Source organism: Oncorhynchus kisutch, unplaced genomic scaffold, assembly GCF_002021735.2.
Source record: "Oncorhynchus kisutch isolate 150728-3 unplaced genomic scaffold, Okis_V2 Okis03b-Okis08b_hom, whole genome shotgun sequence".
Lineage (NCBI taxonomy): Eukaryota > Metazoa > Chordata > Actinopteri > Salmoniformes > Salmonidae > Oncorhynchus > Oncorhynchus kisutch.
In genome coordinates, this window is record NW_022261980.1 from 9,753,389 (window position 1) to 9,774,281 (window position 20,893).

The 20,893-nt window shown below is 45.9% G+C and overlaps 1 protein-coding gene across 1 annotated transcript in view; it reads right to left on the bottom strand.

Moving 5' to 3' along the window:
• LOC109876539 (mothers against decapentaplegic homolog 6) overlaps positions 1 to 15,448 on the bottom strand; it is a 25,402-nt gene extending 9,954 nt beyond the window's left edge. Inside the window, 3 exon segments of the mRNA XM_031812836.1 lie at positions 11,009 to 11,095; positions 12,470 to 12,526; positions 13,862 to 15,448. Of these exon segments, the coding sequence (XP_031668696.1) occupies positions 11,009 to 11,095; positions 12,470 to 12,526; positions 13,862 to 14,645 (928 nt within the window). The 5' untranslated portion in view covers positions 14,646 to 15,448.
• Between the last annotated feature and the right edge of the window lie 5,445 nt (positions 15,449 to 20,893).

Genomic DNA, 20,893 nt, shown 5'->3' on the forward strand with positions numbered 1-20,893 from the left:
AGCAGGGGGACAGGTTGAGGGCCAGGGGGAGAGAGGCTGAGGGCCAGGGGGTTGGGCAGGGAGACAGGCTGAGGGCCAGGGGGGTTGAGCAGGGGGACAGGCTGAGGGCCAGGGGGTTGAGCAGGGGGACAGGCTGAGGGCCAGGGGGGTTGAGCAGGGGGACAGGCTGAGGGCCAGGGGGGTTGAGCAGGGGGACAGGCTGAGGGCCAGGGGGGGTGGGCAGGGGGACAGGCTGAGGGCCAGGGGGGGTGGGCAGGGGGACAGGTTGAGGGCCAGGGGGGTTGAGCAGGGGGACAGGCTGAGGGACAGGGGGTTGGGCAGGGGGACAGGCTGAGGGCCAGGGGGGTTGGGCAGGTGGACAGGCTGAGACCCTACACATTCCTGGACAAGCCCACGTCCTACTCTGGTCAGTTAAGGGGAGGGGGCGGACATCTCACAGACCCCTCTCACATGGTTTTCAGTTAGACTCTAAATGAAAGTAAGGGCCTGTCCAGAAACAACCTCATAAGCAGGGGTGTCAAACTCATTTTGCCCCGGGGGCAGCATTTGGCCTTCAACAAGGTCTGGAGGGCCACATTGAAAATGGGTTTATTTCCTCGTCGCCAAACCTCGTCGCCAAACATAGTCCTCTATTCATGGTTTTGGGGGACTCCCGATGTTCCCTGACTGTTTATCTTTCGTTTGGGCGATTATTAACGAGCTGGACACAGACAAGATACTGTATGAATGTCGGTGCAGTATCATTTCATCAAGTACGACTTTACAGGATAGTCCATGAGGCTCACTAATGGATGTGGTTTCAGATGAATCACTTGGAGACACGACCTTCTTTGAAAGCTCTGGGTGTCACAGTAAGTTACAGTCAGAGCTGAATGGAGCTGTGGTGAGGAGAGGAGCCTCTGTTTAACTACTATACCCACCTATCCATCTGGCCCAGGCATGAGAAACTCCTACACCCACCTATCCATCTGGCCCAGGCATGAGAAACTCCTACACCCACCCATCTCTCCATCTGGCCCAGGCATGAAAACTCCTACAACCACCTATCCATCTGGCCCAGGCATGAGAAACTCCTACAGCCACCTATCCATCTGGCCCAGGCATGAGAAACTCCTATACCCACCTATCCATCTGGCCCAAATCAAATCAATCAAATTTATTTATATAGCCCTTCGTACATCAGCTGATATCTCAAAGTGCTGTATAGAAACCCAGCCTAAAACCCCAAACAGCAAGCAATGCAGGTGTAGAAGCACGGTGGCTAGGAAAAACTCCCTAGAAAGGCCAAAACCTAGGAAGAAACCTAGAGAGGAACCAGGCTATGTGGGGTGGCCAGTCCTCTTCTGGCTGTGCCGGGTGGAGATTACATGCCCAGGCATGAGATACTCCTACACCCACCTATCCATCTGGCCCAGGAATGAGAAACTCCTACACCCACCTATCCATCTGGCCCAGGCATGAGAAAAATGGCTCCTGTCAGCGTGATGTCTCAAGTAGCCTCTTTCCATCACATCATGCAGCGCAGGAACACACACACACACACACACACACACACACACACACACACACACACACACACACACACACACACACACACACACACACACACACACACACACACTGATGAAAGCAATCACACGCATAAGCAGATACACACAAACACACACACCGCCCCGTATGTCTCTAGGGCGCAAACACACACAGTCAACTCAACAACAACACGGGGAGCTAGTATTTCCTTAAACAAGGCAAACAGAACTTCTCTCAAACAAACCCAACTTAACCAACCGTTCCTGCAAAAAGCACACGCGACAATTTCCAACATTTCATAAAGTCATTGCCTGTCAACATCTGCAAATAATCTTTAGGTTCAACAGCATGGCAGGCTTCCATTAGGCAAATTGCGAGTTGGCAAAAACTCTGACGGAACGATGGAAAGCCACAGCCAGTCCTGTAATTTAAACCGTATTTTAAATTGCGACAGCCTGACTACATAGAGGGAGGAGAGCGGGAGAGAGAGAGAGAGAGAGAGAGAGAGAGAGAGAGAGAGAGAGAGAGAGACGAGGGAGAGAGAGGGAGAGAGGGAGACTGAGTAAAGATAGTAACATACAGAGAAATAGAGAGAGAGACGAGGAGCGAGGAGAGCGAGAGAGACTGAGTAAGGGTAGTAACGTACAGAGAAATAGAGAGAGAGAGAGACGAGGGAGCGAGAGAGAGCGAGAGAGACTGAGTAAGGGTAGTAATGTACAGAGAAATGGAGAGAGGAGAGAGAGAGAGAGAAAGTGTTTTTTTACATGTGCCATGTCAGAAAGCTAACGTTTAAGTTCCTTACTCAGAACATGAGAACATATGAAAGCTGGTGGTTCCTTTTAACATGAGTCTTCAATATTCCCAGGTAAGAAGTTTTAGGTTGTAGTTATTATAGGACTATTTCCCTCTATACCATTTGTATTTCATTAACCTTTGTCTATCGGATGTTCTTATAGGCACTTTAGTATTGCCAGTGTGACAATATAGCTTCCGTCCCTCTCCTCGCTCCTACCTGGGCTCGAACCAGGAACACAACGACAACAGCCACCCTCGAAGCAGCGTTACCCATGCAGAGCAAGGGGAACAACTACTCCAAGTCTCAGAGCGAGTAACGTTTGAAACGCTATTAGAGCGCACCCCGCTAACTAGCTAGTCATTTCACATCGGTTACACCAGCCAAGGTAACATTTCTTGGACCACTGCTAGGTAAAAGGACTGGATAGATTTCAGCCATTTCACCTATCAAATGCTTTTAAATCAGTGGTTGAAGAGTGAAAGGCATCTGCTTCCAGTTGTAAAGACCCCTGTAGTGATGCTAGTCTAAAGGTAGTGGAAAGCAGCAGTGAGCCAGAGCTCTGCTGCTAGCTCTGGACCTATGTGCTCCCAGTGAAAAAGAGCCGCCATGGAAAATATTTGAGGAAATGGCAAGTGGTTAATGGGCCAGCTCTTAATGTTGAATTCCATACTCTAATGTGTCTCAGTCATGCATAAGAGGAAGTGTTGTACGCATGCCAGGGACCACGCTATCGCTTCAGGTCAAAGGGACTCCGCTATCGCTTCAGGTCAAAGGGACATGCTATCGCTTCAGGTCAAAGGGACCACGCTATCCCTTCAGGTCAAAGGGACATGCTATCGCTTCAGGTCAAAGGGACCACGCTATCCCTTCAGGTCAAAGGGACAACGCTATCCCTTCAGGTCAAAGGGACAACGCTATCCCTTCAAGTCAAAGGGACAATGCTATCCCTTCAGGTCAAAGGGACAACGCTATCGCTTCAGGTCAAAGGGACAATGCTATCGCTTCAGGTCAAAGGGACCACGCTATCGCTTCAGGTCAAAGGGATATGCTATCGCTTCAGGTCAAAGTGATCCCGCTATCGCTTCAGGTCAAAGGGACAACGCTATCGCTTCAGGTCAAAGGGACCACACTATCACTTCAGGTCAAAGGGACCACACTATCACTTCAGGTCAAAGGGACCACACTATCACTTCAGGTCAAAGGGACCCCGCTATCACTTCATGTCAAAGGTACCCCGCTATCACTTCAGGTCAAAGGGACATGCTATCACTTCAGGTCAAAGGGACCACGCTATCGCTTCAGGTCAAAGGGACCACGCTATCGCTTCAGGTCAAAGGGACAACGCTATCGCTTCAGGTCAAAGAGACAAAGCTATCACTTCAGGTCAAAGAGACAAAGCTATTGCTTCAGGTCAAAGGGACATGCTATCACTTAGGTCAAAGGGACATGCTATCACTTCAGGTCAAAGGGACCCCGCTATCACTTCAGGTCAAAGGGACCCCGCTATCACTTCAGGTCAAAGGGACATGCTATCACTTCAGGTCAAAGGGACATGCTATCACTTCAGGTCAAAGGGACCACGCTATCACTTCAGGTCAAAGGGACCCCGCTATCACTTCAGGTCAAAGGGACCACGCTATCACTTCAGGTCAAAGGGACCCCGCTATCACTTCAGGTCAAAGGGACCACGCTATCACTTCAGGTCAAAGGGACCCCGCTATCACTTCAGGTCAAAGAGACAACGCTATCGCTTCAGGTCAAAGAGACAACGCTATCGCTTCAGGTCAAAGGGACAACGCTATCGCTTCATGTCAAAGGGACAACGCTTTCGCTTCAGGTCAAAGGGACAACGCTATCGCTTCAGGTCAAAGGGACAACGCTATCGCTTCAGGTCAAAGGGACAACGCTATCGCTTCAGGTCAAAGGGACAACGCTATCCCTTCAGGTCAAAGGGACAACGCTATCCCTTCAGGTCAAACAGGGAACCCTGAGATGGGAAGAATACTGTTTCTGTAGGGATGCTGGTTTTAGTATGTAGTAGTACATTTTCATCTTTGACTTCTAATCAGAGATTAATTGATACCAGGGAGTTCAGGTATGGATCCATTAAGTGGCAGCTAAAACCAGACTATGGGCTTTAAAGACTTGAATTGTGCAGCCCTGGTGTGGCTGGAAATGTAGCTGAGAATGTAGCGCGTCAGTCACAGCATAGAAAACACACACACGGATTTCTACAAAACCTCGTCCTGACGGCGATACGTTCGAACACGTATCACCTGTAACTCTCGACCAACCCCTCTCTCCCCACCATCCTCTCCTTGTTTCTGAAACACTCTGGCCCCCCCTCTTCTCTTCCCAGCATTCCAGTGCCGTGCCCCCACAGTCAAAGGGCCAATTCATGGCCTGGCGAGGCTACAAGAGCAGACAGGGGCTCTGAAGCAGGATGTTGTTTGACTGAGTCCTCCTCGCACCGCTTAAACCAACAAGCCGCAAAAAATAGGATTTGGGAGGGTGGGCAAAGAGGAAGTGGGTCCACTCACCTAACCTCAAGACTAGAGTGCAACTCATACCCAGTCTCATTGCTGTAAAGCAGATAGCTTGGATCCAGGATAGGATCCAGGATAGGATCCAGGATAGGATCCAGGATAGGTCAGAACAGTACGGGAAGCTCATGCAGCATAATTACCTTGAACTCTCTGGGCTTTGTGTAGGTCAGTGGATAATATAGAGAGGAGGCAAGGAGAGGAAGCCAATTCATTTTTAGATGTAGCCAGTTAGACACACGTTATCTCTCAATGCAATACCACCAGCAGTGGAATCTCTCTTTTATGCTCTTACACTTTGAAGAAACAACACGCAACAAATATAGTTACCTTCGTGAGTCAACATCAAGCGGTCCTACCCTGATAATCTGCCTGATCTTACATGGTCCCCCATTACCTTCGGTAGGAAAAAGGGTTGAGCTGGTATGCTTTGCTTATGCCTCTAGTCTCCACATCAAGTTCAGTAGATCTCTTCCTTGATAGTGTTCTTGTGTAGAGTGCTGAGTTAGCCTGTGTCCTGGTAGAACCCCTATGAGAGTCCTCAGCGCCGATGTTATCTCCACCAAGTCATTCAGACAGACATTCCTGAGCGTCTCACACAAGGCATTGCCCTGGCTTTCCCATGCATGAGGCCTTAACGACAAACAGGCCTGTGACACGCGGTCTACCCCTGTGTTATTTACAGACCTTAGACCGAAGGTAGAGATAGCTCGCTCGCTAGCTGGTCCCCTAAAAGCCCTAAAAGCTTCCAGTTGACATTTCCATTTGTAAAGCAAGGGACATTTTGTCGTGTGTTTTCAGGTTAAGTGATGGAATGATAAAGGTCTGTGTAGAATGTATGCACCACACCCTGTCTGCTGCAAGGCCTTCACAACAATTGTTTGAAGATAAATAAAGAGAAGAGATCATTGATTATTCAACCAAATGCAACCATTCTTTTTTTTTACACCTTAAATCACAACCTTTTGTGAATGTAGTCTGAACTGATCATTTGTAAAGTATAAAGAGAAATGATTTCACAATAATGTAATCCATAACAGATCAACTAAACTGTATAAAGAGAAATGATTTCACAATAATGTAATCCATAACAGATCAACTAAACTGTATAAAGAGAAATGATTTCACAATAATGTAATCCATAACAGATCAACTAAACTGAGGCTGAATTTAACAAAGAAGAAGTTCTGAATAGGGTGATTTCATTTGACCTTTAAACGTTGAGGAATGAAAACCTTTGTGTGCCTGCTGTACTCCTTCCTTATTCCCCCTCCTGTCATTTGATCCAGCCTGGGGGGCGGGGCAGTGAAGGGACCACACAGACGACCTTTGGTAAATTGATCTTTCCATTTCCACTCAACTCTCCTGGCCAACAATAGGAGAAACCCTCCCTTAGTTATCTCTGGGTCACTGGCTCTGTGTGCCTGCTACAAATTACAACCAACATCAACATTGTGGATTGACAGGACTGAATGCCCTCACTTTGAATCACAAATGTTAACCTCTCCCTCTCCCCCAAAACTCCACTTTCAGCAGATTCAGAAGGAAGCTAAAAGTGTTGGGAGTTTGTAGAACCAACAGTAGCTAGGGAATGTGCCATGATTCCTGTAAACAGTAACAAGAGAACGAAACATTTGGGGAGTAAAGAGTTTGGGAACGACACACAACACACTAACTAACTGAACGACTATGGGGGCTCATGGCGGGGCTTTCAGGGCTGTTTTGATTGGCTATGAACAAACAGTCGGCTGAAGATAGGTTGGACATAACGCTAGTTCACCTTTCAACACCCCACGAGCTGGGCATGGAGTTTGATGGAGTGAGTCTGCGGTCTCTCTCCGCACTACAAGGACCCCCAGCGTAAACAAACAGGACTCGAGTTTCAACCAGAGGGGACTGTTTCCTGCTGCAGCTAGCCCTGCTAGCCAGCCCCCCAAAGCCCCTCTTACCAGAGCTCTGCTCCACTCTGCTTTACAAAATGCCAACCCCCTTCCACTGCTCAATTACCCAGAGGAATGGAGGGATTTGAGGGAAGAGAGAGAGGGAGTGGGAGAGGGGGATGGGGAGAGAGAGGGAGGGAGTGGGAGAGAGGGATGGGGAGAGAGAGGGAGGGAGTGAGAGAGGGGGATGGGGAGAGAGAGGGAGTGAGAGAGAGAGGGGGATGGGGAGAGAGTGGGAGGGGGGGACGGGGAGAGAGAGGGAGTGGGGATGGGGAGAGAGAGGGAGAAGGAGAAAAAGTGAGAGAGAGGGGGAGGGAGGGAGAGGGAGTGGGGATGGGGAGAGAGGGAGAAGGAGAAAAAGTTAGAGAGAGGGGGAGGGAGGGAGAGAGGGGGGGAGAGGGAGGGAGAGACAGAGAGAGAGGGGGGAGGGAGAGACAGAGAAAGACAGAGAGAGAGAGAGAGAGACAGAGAGAGAGAGGGGGGGGGAGCAGAGAGAAAGAGTGAGAACATAGCTACATTGCTGTGGCATCTAGATTGTAGGAGACCCCCTCCATTCGACTTTCACAATAGGAGCATTATGTGGCCCTCTCTTTGGTTGGTCTTAATAGGCTTTCAACAGAGGGAGTAAAGCACAACATAATAACTTCATTAACTGCAGAGTTTGCCCATTTATGCAAACATTCAGATGGGGGGGCCAATATACCTTAGGCTAGGGGTGTGTGTTTGGGCTGCCATATTCAAGACTAACTGTTAACCCTTTCTAGTTTTGGAGGTGAACTGATGTCCGATAACAAAATCCACATAGGTAGGTGATGAAACGTGGGCGAACTCGAGTGAAATTCATTTCAGAAATATGCTATTGCTTCAGCAAACAATGTTACTGGTTGCGTTGACTTTTGTGGGACTTTTTAAAGAGAAGAGTAAAATGATCATGGAAGTATTGCGGAGACCCCTGATGTCAGGTCTCCTCATCTGGACCTCATTTCCATAGATGGCAACAAGAATCTCAGCTACTTATGTTGTGAGTGCTTGTCTGGTCGCTGATGATGTGTCAGTGAAAAGCAATATGTGGGCCAGTTCTAGTATTGACAGTAGACCAGTTTCCCAACATGGTTCTATATTTTCTTATCACCTGGAGTAACTTTCTTTGTCAATAACATGAGCATGTCCTTGAAAACATGTACAGTGGAAGACAACTGGCAAGGCCAATAAATAACAAGCAACCCCACCTCATCAACAAGGAATTCTGGGAATTGGGTTTCCACTTTCCAGCCCCCATGCTCCTTGTCCGCATTGACCCTGATTTATGGCGTGTTGATACTTGCACACTATACTCCTCTTTACATTAGGGGAGGGGGGGGGGGGCACTCCCGTATTCTATACTCCTCTTTACCTTTAGGAGGGGGGGGCTACTCCCGTATTCTATACTCCTCTTTACCTTTGGGGGGGGGGGGGCTACTCCCGTATTCTATACTCCTCTTTACCTTTAGGGGGGGGGGGGCTACTCCCATGTTCTATACTCCTCTTTACCTTTAGGGGGGGGGGGGGCTACTCCCGTGTTCTATACTCCTCTTTACCTTGGGGGGTGGGCACTCCTGTATTCTATACTCATCTTTACCTTTAGGGGGGGGGGGCTACTCCCATGTTCTATACTCCTCTTGACCTTTAGGGGGGGGGGGGGGCTACTCCCATGTTCTATACTCCTCTTTACCTTTAGGGGGGGGGGGGGGGGGGGGCTACTCCCGTATTCTATACTCCTCTTTACCTTTAGGGGGGGGGGGCTACTCCCATGTTCTATACTCCTCTTTACCTTTAGGGGGGGGGGGCTACTCCCATGTTCTATACTCCTCTTTACCTTGGGGGGTGGGCACTCCTGTATTCTATACTCATCTTTACCTTTAGGGGGGGGGGCTACTCCCGTGTTCTATACTCCTCTTTACCTTTAGGGGGGGGGGGGGGGGGGGGGCTACTCCCGTATTCTATACTCCTCTTTACCTTTAGGGGGGGGGGGGGGGCTACTCCCATGTTCTATACTCCTCTTTACCTTTAGGGGGGGGGGGGGCTACTCCCGTGTTCTATACTCCTCTTTACCTTTAGGGGGGGGGGGCTACTCCCGCATTCTATACTCATCTTTACCTTTAGGGATGGGGGGGGGGGGGGGGCTACTCCCGTGTTCTATACTCCTCCTTACCTTGGGGGGTGGGCACTCCCGTATTCTATACTCATCTTTACCTTTAGGGATGGGGGGGGGGGGGGGGCTACTCCCATGTTCTATACTCCTCTTTACCTTTAGGGGGGGGGGGGCTACTCCCGTATTCTATACTCCTCTTTACCTTTAGGGGGGGGGGGGCTACTCCCGTATTCTATACTCCTCTTTACCTTTAGGGGGGGGGGCTACTCCCATGTTCTATACTCCTCTTTACCTTTAGGGGGGGGGGGCTACTCCCATGTTCTATACTCCTCTTTACCTTGGGGGGTGGGCACTCCTGTATTCTATACTCATCTTTACCTTTAGGGGGGGGGGGGGTCTACTCCCGTGTTCTATACTCCTCTTTACCTTTAGGGGGGGGGGGGGGGCTACTCCCGTATTCTATACTCCTCTTTACCTTTAGGGGGGGGGGGGGGCTACTCCCATGTTCTATACTCCTCTTTACCTTTAGGGGGGGGGGGGGGGGGGGGGGGCTACTCCCGTGTTCTATACTCCTCTTTACCTTTAGGGGGGGGGGGGGCTACTCCCGCATTCTATACTCATCTTTACCTTTAGGGATGGGGGGGGGGCTACTCCCGTGTTCTATACTCCTCTTTACCTTGGGGGGTGGGCACTCCCGTATTCTATACTCATCTTTACCTTTAGGGGGGGGGGCACTCCTGTATTCTATACTCCTCTTTACCTTTAGGGATGGGGGGGGGGGGGGGCTACTCCCGTGTTCTATACTCCTCTTTGCCTTTAGGGGGGGGGGGGGGGGCTACTCCCGTGTTCTATACTCCTCTTTACCTTTAGGGGGGGGGGGCTACTCCCGTGTTCTATACTCCATTTTACCTTGGGGGGTGGGCACTCCCGTATTCTATACTCATCTTTACCTTTAGGGGGGGGGGGGGGCTACTCCCGTGTTCTATACTCCTCTTTACCTTGGGGGGTGGGCACTCCCGTGTTCTATACTCCTCTTTACCTTTAGGGGGGGGCACTACTCCTGTGTTCAATACTCCTCTTAGCCTTTAGGGGGGGGCACTACTCCTGTGTTCAATACTCCTCTTTGCCTTTAGGGGGGAGGCACTACTCCTGTGTTCAATACTCCTCTTTGCCTTTAGGGGGGGGCACTACTCCTGTGTTCAATACTCCTCTTTGCCTTTAGGGGGGGGCACTACTCCTGTGTTCAATACTCCTCTTTGCCTTTAGGGGGGGGCACTAATCCTGTGTTCAACACTCCTCTTAGCCTTTAGGGTGCTCATACTAAAAAGAACTGTGTTGTTTGCTTTCAGGGCAGGCACACCGTAGCATAATGTTTTGTGACAGAAAACCTGAAACAATCATTTCTTATTGGTCAATTTCAGTCAGTCCCTCCCTGTTTCAGTGTAGTTTCTTCCATTTGGAGCCTAATGAACACAGTAGATAATGAAAGGAAAAGCATCATCACTCTAATGGCTCCGATGCAATGATTTATTTAACCAAAGTTTGGACAGCTAAGCTGTGTTCATCAGGGTTTCATCTGAATACAAACATGAGTAATGCATGGCAGATGTACCCATACCCCTATCAGATCTCTCTATCAGTAACACGCTGCTTCCCTGTGTGATCAGAATGATTGGTTAGGAGTGAACTCCACAAACAATAGTGCACAGCACCAACCAGACTAGACATGAAGTAAAATGTATATAATCTACTACTGTATTCCAACATTATATTAACCAACAATAAAACCCCGTCCCAAACAAACAATAGTGCACAGCACCAACCAGACTAGACATGAAGTAAAATGTATATAATCTACTACTGTATTTCAACATTATATTAACCAACAATAAAACCCCGTCCTAAACAAACAATAAAGGAATGAAATAAGTGAATTTTGTGTTAAACTATGTCACTCTTTCTATCAATGGACTGAACGCTAAATCAATAGCCCCCAATGCTAATGTTGGCCTAGCATTCCGTGGTAATAAGTCTGGAGCATGGAAGCTGGTTGACAGTAGCGTCTCACCTGAGAAGAGTCTTGGCGCGACGTCGGGGGAGTGGGGAGCCACAGTTTCAGTGTACGACATTGTTGAAAGTGTTGAATCTGATAGTTCTGCAAAGGACAGAACATGACAGGGGGGTGAAATCCGGAGCTCCATGGAAACCATTGTAACCATAGACTTTGGCATTAACTACTGTCCAGAGAGCGTTGTGTTGTGGTCCTACTATAATGCCATGTTCCTCAAAGAGAGGTGTGAGGAGAATACAACATGAATTTGAAGCAGGAGAAGGCATGTGAAAGCAGGAATAATGTACTGGCACATGACTAACTTTGAGGTAAAGACCCGACATTTCAGCTCGGTAACAGGAATAATGTACTGGCACATGACTAACTTTGAGGTAAAGACCCGACATTTCAGCTCGGTAACAGGAATAATGTACTGGCACATGACTAACTTTGAGGTAAAGACCCGACATTTCAGCTCGGGTAACAGGAATAATGTACTGGCACATGACTAACTTTGAGGTAAAGACCCGACATTTCAGCTCGGTAACAGGAATAATGTACTGGCACATGACTAACTTTGAGGTAAAGACCCGACATTTCAGCTCAGTAACACTTCATTTTCCAGCACAGAAAATAAGGGGTATAACTTTTATTTTTTTGACCTTTATTTAGCTAGGCAAGTCAGTTAAGAATAAATTCTTATTTACAATGACAGCCTTCCCTGGCCAAACCCGGACGATTCTGTGAAAATTGTGCGCCGCCCTATGAGACTCCCAATCATGGCCAGATGTGAAACAGCCAGGAATCAAACCAGGGACTGTAGTGACACATCCTGCACTGAGATGCAGTGCCTTAGACCACTACACCAGTCAGGAGACAATAGTATTTATTTTCATTTAACTAGGCAAGTCAGTTCAGAACAAACACCGGCCAAACCCGGACCACGCTGGGCCAATTGTGCACTGCCCTATGGGACTCCCAATCATGGACAGATGTGATGCAGCCTGGAATCAAACCAGGGACTGTAGTGACACATCCTGCACTGAGATGCAGCGCCTTAGACCACTGCACCTCTTGGGCACCCATGGTATATATTTATTTAACCTTTATTTAACTAGGCAAGTCAGTTAAGGACAAATTCTTATTTACAATGACGGCCTACAGCGGCCAAACCCGGACAACGCTGGGCCATTTGTGAGCCGCCCTATTGGCCTGGACTCCCAATCACGGCTGGTTGTAATACAGCCTGGATGAAGTGGGAACTAGATGTAATTACTTTTAGTTTTTCACAACTATAGAAATGTTATATTAATAAATATATAATTACTTTAAAAAGACAAAACAAAACTGTGCTGGGAAGTAAAATGCTACCAAAACTCCATTACAGTGAAACCACTTGTGAATTTAGCAGATATCTCTGTGGCTTACTGTTGCTGGGGGGGGGGGGGGGGGGGGCATGACTGTTGCTTCCTGACTTACCCAGTGGCTTGTGTTCATCTGAGGGAGAAAGTCGTGAGTAGGGGGGTGGTGGTGATTCTGAAATACAAAATATGTGTCTTAGATGCTTGGTACTGCGTAGAAGTACATAGTTAGGTATCAGAGAATAATATGTTACTATATGAAATCATAAGGAACATGGATTACTGGGAAAACACAGACAACAATCTGCATATGTCAGTAAAAAAGAAGCAGTTGATGGTTGAATGGGCGGATCAATTTACAATTATTCAGACAGAATATAGAATAAAAGATGAGACCTTCACAACTCTGTTGAATAAGCACTTCCAACGGTTCATAACTAACAACGTAATGACATCACATATAAAATATGTTTTCAGGTCCTAATTAAACGGCTATAAATAAAGAACACAAAAGAAAAGTAGGCTACATGTTGTCAAAGGGCATTTTCCATATAGAAAACCAAGGAAGCTAATGGTGAACTGTCGAAATAGTTGTCTGAGACAAAGAAACAGTCCATGGGAACGGAGTGGATATAATGGCTGCGGGTTCTTTAAGAGTGGAGGCAGTAATTGCTGGAGTACTCAGTCAGTGAGATACCCAGCTAGTCAGCCTGGCGCCAGCAGTATGCAAACTGTATATTATCACCACTCCTTCACCTAAATAGCAAGAGGGGGACCTCCTAGGGAAGGAAAAAGAGCCTTTCAAAGCGCTACTTCAGAGCGATCTTCGAATGGATAACGTAAAAACTAAACAAATGAATATAATCGATATCATGAACTAAAACATAAAGGAATGTGTTGTTGAGTACTTAGCAGAGAAAATATTTGTTGCAAATACATTATAACTCAAGCTCTCCCTTTCCCTCTAGCTCTGTGTGAGTGTGTGTACAGTGTTGTTTTTGAGGGAAGGTAAACTAGCTACACTTCCAACAGTTGGAATTCAGTTGCTGTAATCATACAATTCGCTAGAAAATGTTAACTCCCGCGCATTGGTTAAGCAACCAAATATTTACAACAATGCGCATCAACAAAACTTCAAGGGTACAAGTATGTCTCACTTAATCGCAGAGAAGTATAACCCTAAGTGATTATTAATTGGCTTTGTGACTGTATAACGCGTTTTAATTTCACCTCGCATACGGTGGACACCTTTAGCGCAGCCTGGCCTTCTAATGAGTCCCATCTTTCACCATCCTCCAGACTTCAGGTAGAATGTGGGCCTACCTTTTTGGCATCGCTATTGGCACGCAGTGCTTGGTTATCACGTTTGAAAAGCAGCTATACGTGTAGCCTCACTATGCGCACTTGTGCGTAAACCTATCTAAAAAATAGACCCTTTCAATTTATACAGATTTGATTTGTGTAGAACGGGGTAAAAGTGTGTGATTGTAACCAATCTCAGATGTCTTACCTGGCCCACACAAGAGACTGTAGTGATAGGGGTTACAGCACACCGTTTCGCTGCTGTCCAATGCCCGGAAGCTTTGACAGTGGCACAGCGCTTTGAGTTGAGTCGAGTGGTGTAGGTCAGTCCATCGGTAGAGTTTACAGAGCAGAAATGGGGGAGATGTCGAGTGGCCACCTAAACGCAGCTCCGTCTGGGGTACCAGAACACAGTCACTGGGCATCCCTCCTTTCGACTCCACCGCCTCCAACAAGGCATCCAGCGGTTTCTCCTTGAGTCTTTTCAAAAGAGCATAGGTAACGTTCTTGAGTTCTTGCTCGGCCACCGAGCCAGTATTCCCCTCCCGTCCCGTAAGGATACCTCCATCGCGGGGACTAGAGTTTCGAATACCCCGGGTCAAGACGGGGCTCCGAGGTCTAGGATCCCTGTCTCGAAACAAACAGCAAGTAACCGTTCTACTGTCATTCTCGTGTTCTGGCTGAGAGCCTCGGTGATGAGGGACGGGGACACACATGGCATCCCCCTGACCATGGTCCGAATTGTCCCCCGGCGCCGACTCTGCGCTGTCCGTGAGGTCTGTGTTGCACACTTCGTCGAAAGTTCCCAGAGATGGCGAGGCACGGGTCACCGACCCGAGCTCCGTTTTGGGAATTTTTTCTGGGTTACTGCCACACGAACCGTCCCGAAACTCCTCGCTTCGTTTGCTTCTCCCATCTCCCCCGTCTCTGTCTGGGACTAAACGGCTTCTCCAGAGTCGCCGTATAAGACCTGAGCGTTTCGACCTGAACATACGACAATTTAAACAGTTTTGGATGTGTCGTATTGTTCCCGTCCAGGTCTGTGAGGATTCCACATTGATTTATGGTCTCCGCACAACATTAATGTTTTGTAAACGGCGCGCACTACATGCGCAGCCGGGGGTCGTAGATTTATGACTAACTCGCAGCATTAGAATGTAATTTACGGTTGTATGTTGCATTAAACAAAGTCAAATGTAACGATATTACACAACAAAACAGAATGCGACATACATGCATTTACTGGTCTGTTATATCCTACAACCATATAGTCTACCAACTCAATGAAAACGATTTGTCTTTACAGAGGAAACACAATTCCCCGAGACCATCTTCCGAGCAGCAATTCATAGGCTATACCATAATTATTCCTCCAATAACTACACTATAGCTTACCACATGAAACGAGAGCAAAATAGTTCGGTTTTTCTCTTGGACTTTGAGCAGCCTTGGTTAAATCCTTCGCTTGAGAATCCTTCTGACGGCACATCGATGGAGTTGCTTCACCACGAAATAATCCCAAATAATCCTTGCCGCATTCAGATTCCAATGTTATTTTCCACCGTAGTGTAGAATAATCCGTTTGCAACCCCGAAATAAAAAGTTTAGATTGAGTTTTTATGCTGCTCAAACATACGGATGCAGATGTAGCTACTCCGATTCAAGACTCAGGAGTGGTTTAAAGGAAAACTTGAATTACTTTGCTGCCACTCTCTGCTATTCTTTTCGGATACACTCGCCCGTACACACACAGGGGCCCCAGGAAAGCTCTGGAGCCATTGGTTGATTCCCATCATGTGCCAGTCTAGACACTTTGGCGGCTGTGAGCCGCACTGATTGTTGCGCAAACATGGTTTCAAGTTTCTTAACTCTTAAAGGCGCAACATCCACCTTTCTTCTCTCAAACTTTCAACTCTTCCCACGAACTTTATATCACACTGAACATGTTTACTAACCTACCGAAACAGCAATCCACACATTTATCTCAGGGAAACACTTCATATTTAATGACAGGAAAACGCCCATTCAGTAAAATACTGCATGGAATCTGAATTATTTCTGATTTTCATTCTATAAAAGCACAATCTGAACAGAATGATTTTCTCTTGAACTTGTGTCATTGAGAAACCAGCAGATACTGGCAGTGTGTGCCCTGTAGGTCGATATTTTACTTCCTGTTTTGTCATGATGACCTTATTTATTACACATGCAAAATGCCATTATTGATTTATAAGTTATAAACAACACAATAATATGTATAATCATCATAATAATCAACAAGGACCGTATTACTATTCAACACATTTTATGTTATTATTATTACTATCATTATCCTCATTGTTATAGTTAGGCTATTTTCATCATTACTATTGCTATGATTCAAGTATTTCACTTTTCATTCATTAAAGGGTTAATGCCTTTTCAAGTGCAGTTAAGATGACATAGCTTCCATTATATATTGTTATAGCTCAGAGAAGAAGTTAAGAAGGCAAAGCTTCCATTATATATTGTTATAGCTCAGAGAAGCAGTTAAGAAGGCAAAGCTTCCCATTATATATTGCTATAGCTCAGAGAAGCAGTTAAGAAGGCAAAGCTTCCCATTATATATTGTTATAGCTCAGAGAAGCAGTTAAGAAGGCAAAGCTTCCCATTATATATTGCTATAGCTCAGAGAAGCAGTTAAGAAGGCAAAGCTTCCCATTATATATTGCTATAGCTCAGAGAAGCAGTTAAGAAGGCAAAGCTTCCCATTATATATTGCTATAGCTCAGAGAAGCAGTTAAGAAGGCAAAGCTTCCCATTATATATTGTTATAGCTCAGAGAAGCAGTTAAGAAGGCAAAGCTTCCCATTATATATTGCTATAGCTCAGAGAAGAAGTTAAGAAGGCAAAGCTTCCCATTATATATTGCTATAGCTCAGAGAAGCAGTTAGGATGACAAAGCTTCCCATTATATATTGCTATAGCTCAGAGAAGCAGTTAGGATGACAAAGCTTCCATTATATATTGCTATAGCTCAGAGAAGCAGTTAAGAAGGCAAAGCTTCCATTATATATTGTTATAGCTCAGAGAAGCAGTTAAGATGACATAGCTTCCCATTATATATTGTTATAGCTCAGAGAAGCAGTTAAGATGACATAGCTTCCCATTATATATTGTTATAGCTCAGAGAAGCAGTTAAGATGACATAGCTTCCATTATATATTGCTATAGCTCAGAGAAGCAGTTAAGATGACATAGCTTCCCATTATATATTGTTATAGCTCAGAGAAGCAGTTAAGAAGGCAAAGTTCCCATTATATATTGTTATAGCTCAGAGAAGCAGTTAAGGAGGCAGAGCTTCCATTATATATTGTTATAGCTCAGAGAAGCAGTTAAGAAGGCAAAGCTTCCCATTATATATTGTTATAGCTAAGAGAAGCAGTTAAGAAGGCAAAGCTTCCATTATATATTGCTATAGCTCAGAGAAGCAGTTAAGAAGGCAAAGCTTCCATTATATATTGTTATAGCTCAGAGAAGCAGTTAAGAAGGCAAAGCTTCCATTATATATTGCTATAGCTCAGAGAAGCAGTTAAGAAGGGCAAAGCTTCCATTATATATTGTTATAGCTCAGAGAAGCAGTTAAGAATGCAACGCTTCCATTATATATTGCTATAGCTCAGAGAAGCACTTAAGATGACATAGCTGCCCAATTATATATTGAAATAGCTCAGAGTAGCACTTAAGAAGTCATAGCCCCGCCCCATTCAGGAATACCCAACCTCTGATTGGTTCTACATACTTCCAGGTCTTGAAAGGGTTCAACCTGGAACCAAATAGGGTTCTTCAAAGGGTTCTCCTATGGGGACAGCCAAATAACCATTTCAGGTTCTAGATAGCACCTTTTTTTCTAAGAGTGTAGTTTATGAAACATTCTAACAGCATGAAACGTCCTAATTTAACATTTTGTACCATTCAACTCCTTAACTTTTTCTAGGAGGACAGTAGAGGGTAACTAGTTCACACATCCTAAAAGTCATTGGCAAGACTCGTGGGGCCAATTGCAACCATGGAAAGCCACCAGATTATGACCAGCTGATTTCTCATTAAACCATCAATACACACTAAAATCACCTGCACAGCTAAACTCACTTGCAACCAACATAGAGAGCAATAGTAATGGTGACTTTTTGTAGGCACTAACTCTACCATTACTTGTTGGCCAAAGCCGATGGAGAAATTATCGTTTTTTGGGGGGATAAACGCCAAACATAAGATCTCCTAAACGCAGGTTTAGGAGATCTTATACCAGGGATCATCAACTAGATCCACCTGCTGACCGATTCTTTCTTGAGCGGATGGGCAGGGGGCTGGAACGCAATTGGCCAAGTGTCATTAGGGTTTGCCCGGGGCGGCAGCCATTGTTTGAATTTGTTCTTAACTGACTTGCCTAATTAAGTAAAGGTCAAATAAGAACTCCTAATTATGTGTTAACCTCAGATTTTATTTTCACCTTTATCCCAAAACCTCATTCTTTCCTCATTAATTTCCCCCACAGTAATGGCTGAACGAACCAGAGGTAGGTCATTTCCCCCACAGGAATGGCTGAACGAACCAGAGGTAGGTCATTTCCCCCACAGTAATGACTGAACGAACCAGAGGTAGGTCATTTCCCCCACAGGAATGGCTGAACGAACCAGAGGTAGGTCATTTCCCCCACAGGAATGGCTGAACGAACCAGAGGTATGTCATTTCCCCCACAGGAATGGCTGAACCAACCAGAGGTAGGTCATTTCTGACACAGGAATGTCTGAACCAACCAGAGGTAGGTCATTTCTGACACAGGAATGGCTAAACCAACCAGAGGTAGGTCATTTCTGACACAGGAATGTCTGAACCAACCAGAGGTAGGTCATTTCTGACACAGGAATGGCTAAACCAACCAGAGGTAGGTCATTTCTGACACAGGAATGTCTGAACCAACCAGAGGTAGGTCATTTCTGACACAGGAATGTCTGAACCAACCAGAAGTAGGTCATTTCTGACACAGGAATGTCTGAACCAACCAGAGGTAGGTCATTTCTGACACAGGAATGTCTGAACCAACCAGAGGTAGGTCATTTCTGACATAGGAATGCCTGAACCAACCAGAGGTAGGTCATTTCTGACACAGGAATGGCTAAACCAACCAGAGGTAGGTCATTTGTAAGTCACTTCTGTTTTTTAGGACTACAAACTGGCGATCTCTATTTGCCAGCGATTTTGCCGCGCCCTAACGTCGATGACGAGGTTATCTTTTAGTCTTGATTGTAACCAACATTTTTCAAGACTGTTTCGCCCTCTGGTTGGTATTCTGATTGGAACAACTTAGTCCTACTTTAGGAACAGAGTAAGAGCAATTGATCTATTTGATAATCATTCCCATACTACTGAAATCAAGTATTTCCTTGTTTACCACGGCAAATCTACTGTGGTAATTTACCCAACACCTTGTATGAACTGAAAACTAATTGTTGATGGTTTAGCCTACTCTTCTTATTTCATCCGTTTCCAATTTATACCTAATCCATTAAATAGAATTGTCTTTAAAAGAACATTGACTGATATGGTCATCCATTATCAAGATCGGTGGCAGCCATGCCATTAAAAGGTGATACAGTTAAGGTCCTGTGAAAGTCCACTCACTGACTCGGGATCATCTCAGTGTTGGACAAAGCTATGTTCTTAATCAAGCCCTGATCAAAGGTCAGTTGTTAACCTGACCCTTTGCCAACCAGAGTCGTGTATAGCAGCGGGAACAAACAGGATAATACTTATCCAAACGCGAAACAAAAAGGAGAATTCATATTGCAGAAGTACAAATAGAACCTGGAAAAAATATTGACCTACTACAGCAATTGTTTCGTGCACAGTCCTCCTACTGAACACCCCCCCCCCAGTTCTTTGAAACCTCCAACCCAATGACAAAAGTGCAAACACACCTATATTTATTTATTTATTCACACAAAAGAAGACAAGTGAAAGACAAAACAGTGCAGATGAAAAACATGGTAACCACTGATCCTAGAACAGATGGATCCATTGAGAGACTGCACCAACACAACAACTGACTCAAGGTCTGTGTTGTAATTCTCCTTTTTTTGGGAGCGTTGGCTGTTTGGCAGATACCAGGCTGTAGGATTAGCACCATGTTCGAGGCACCTTATTTGGGGAGGACGGGCACGTGGTAATGGCTGGAGCGGAACAGGTGTAAATGTATCTCCGTCATTGTAAATAAGAATTTGTTCTTAACTGACTAGTTAAATAAAGGTTAAATAAAATGAAACAATCAACAACTGATGCCATTCCATTGGCTCCGTTCCAGCCATTATTATGAGCCGTCCTCCCCTCAGCAGCCTCCACTGCTTCCAGGTCATGAACTGCTTGTGACTGAAATAAGAAGAGATAACTCTGTGTGTACGCAGGTTACACAGTACGTAGAGTTATGCCTTGTTCCTCTCTTTGCAGCCCCATCTCAACCAAGGGTCTGGGAGGACTGAAAGGCACGTTAAAGTCTTTCTGTGGGGGTCTGGTTTCGTCCAAAAGATCAGAGACTTGGGGGTAGTGGAGGCGGAGGTGGAAAGGGGTTGAGGGGTACGGGGAAGGGGTGTGTGCAAGGCACCTGTTCAAAATGTGTTCCCCAGTGTAACTCAATCAAATGCTGGACAGGGAAAAGATACCTGTTGTTAGAGAGCTTCTGCATACTGGCATTTTAAAACGCCATTGAGACAGGAAAGACAAGGTTGATGTATCATAGGTCTAATGTAAACCCGGTCTGTAGCGTGTCATACAATTATTCATTTGGAATGGTGGCGAAATAGGACAAACAACAGGGCTCCACACAAGGAGACTTTTTAGGAGACCAGGCAGCTTGTCACACTGGTCGTAACTCAACATCTGGGGGGTTCTGGGAGCCAATTTGACAAGAAAATGTGTCCGTGTCATCCGAGATAACCCATGTTGTTAATGAATAGATAAATGGAAAACCTATCATGTGCATCTTGGACTAGTTGCCGTTAGCCAAGTGGTTAGATTAGAATGACTGTTATTAGAGTGTATCTTGGACTAGTAGCCGTTAGCCAAGTGGTTAGATTAGAATGACTGTTATTAGAGTGTATCTTGGACTAGTAGCCGTTAGCCAAGTGGTTAGATTAGAATGACTGTTATTAGAGTGTATCTTGGACTAGTAGCCGTTAGCCAAGTGGTTAGATTAGAATGACTG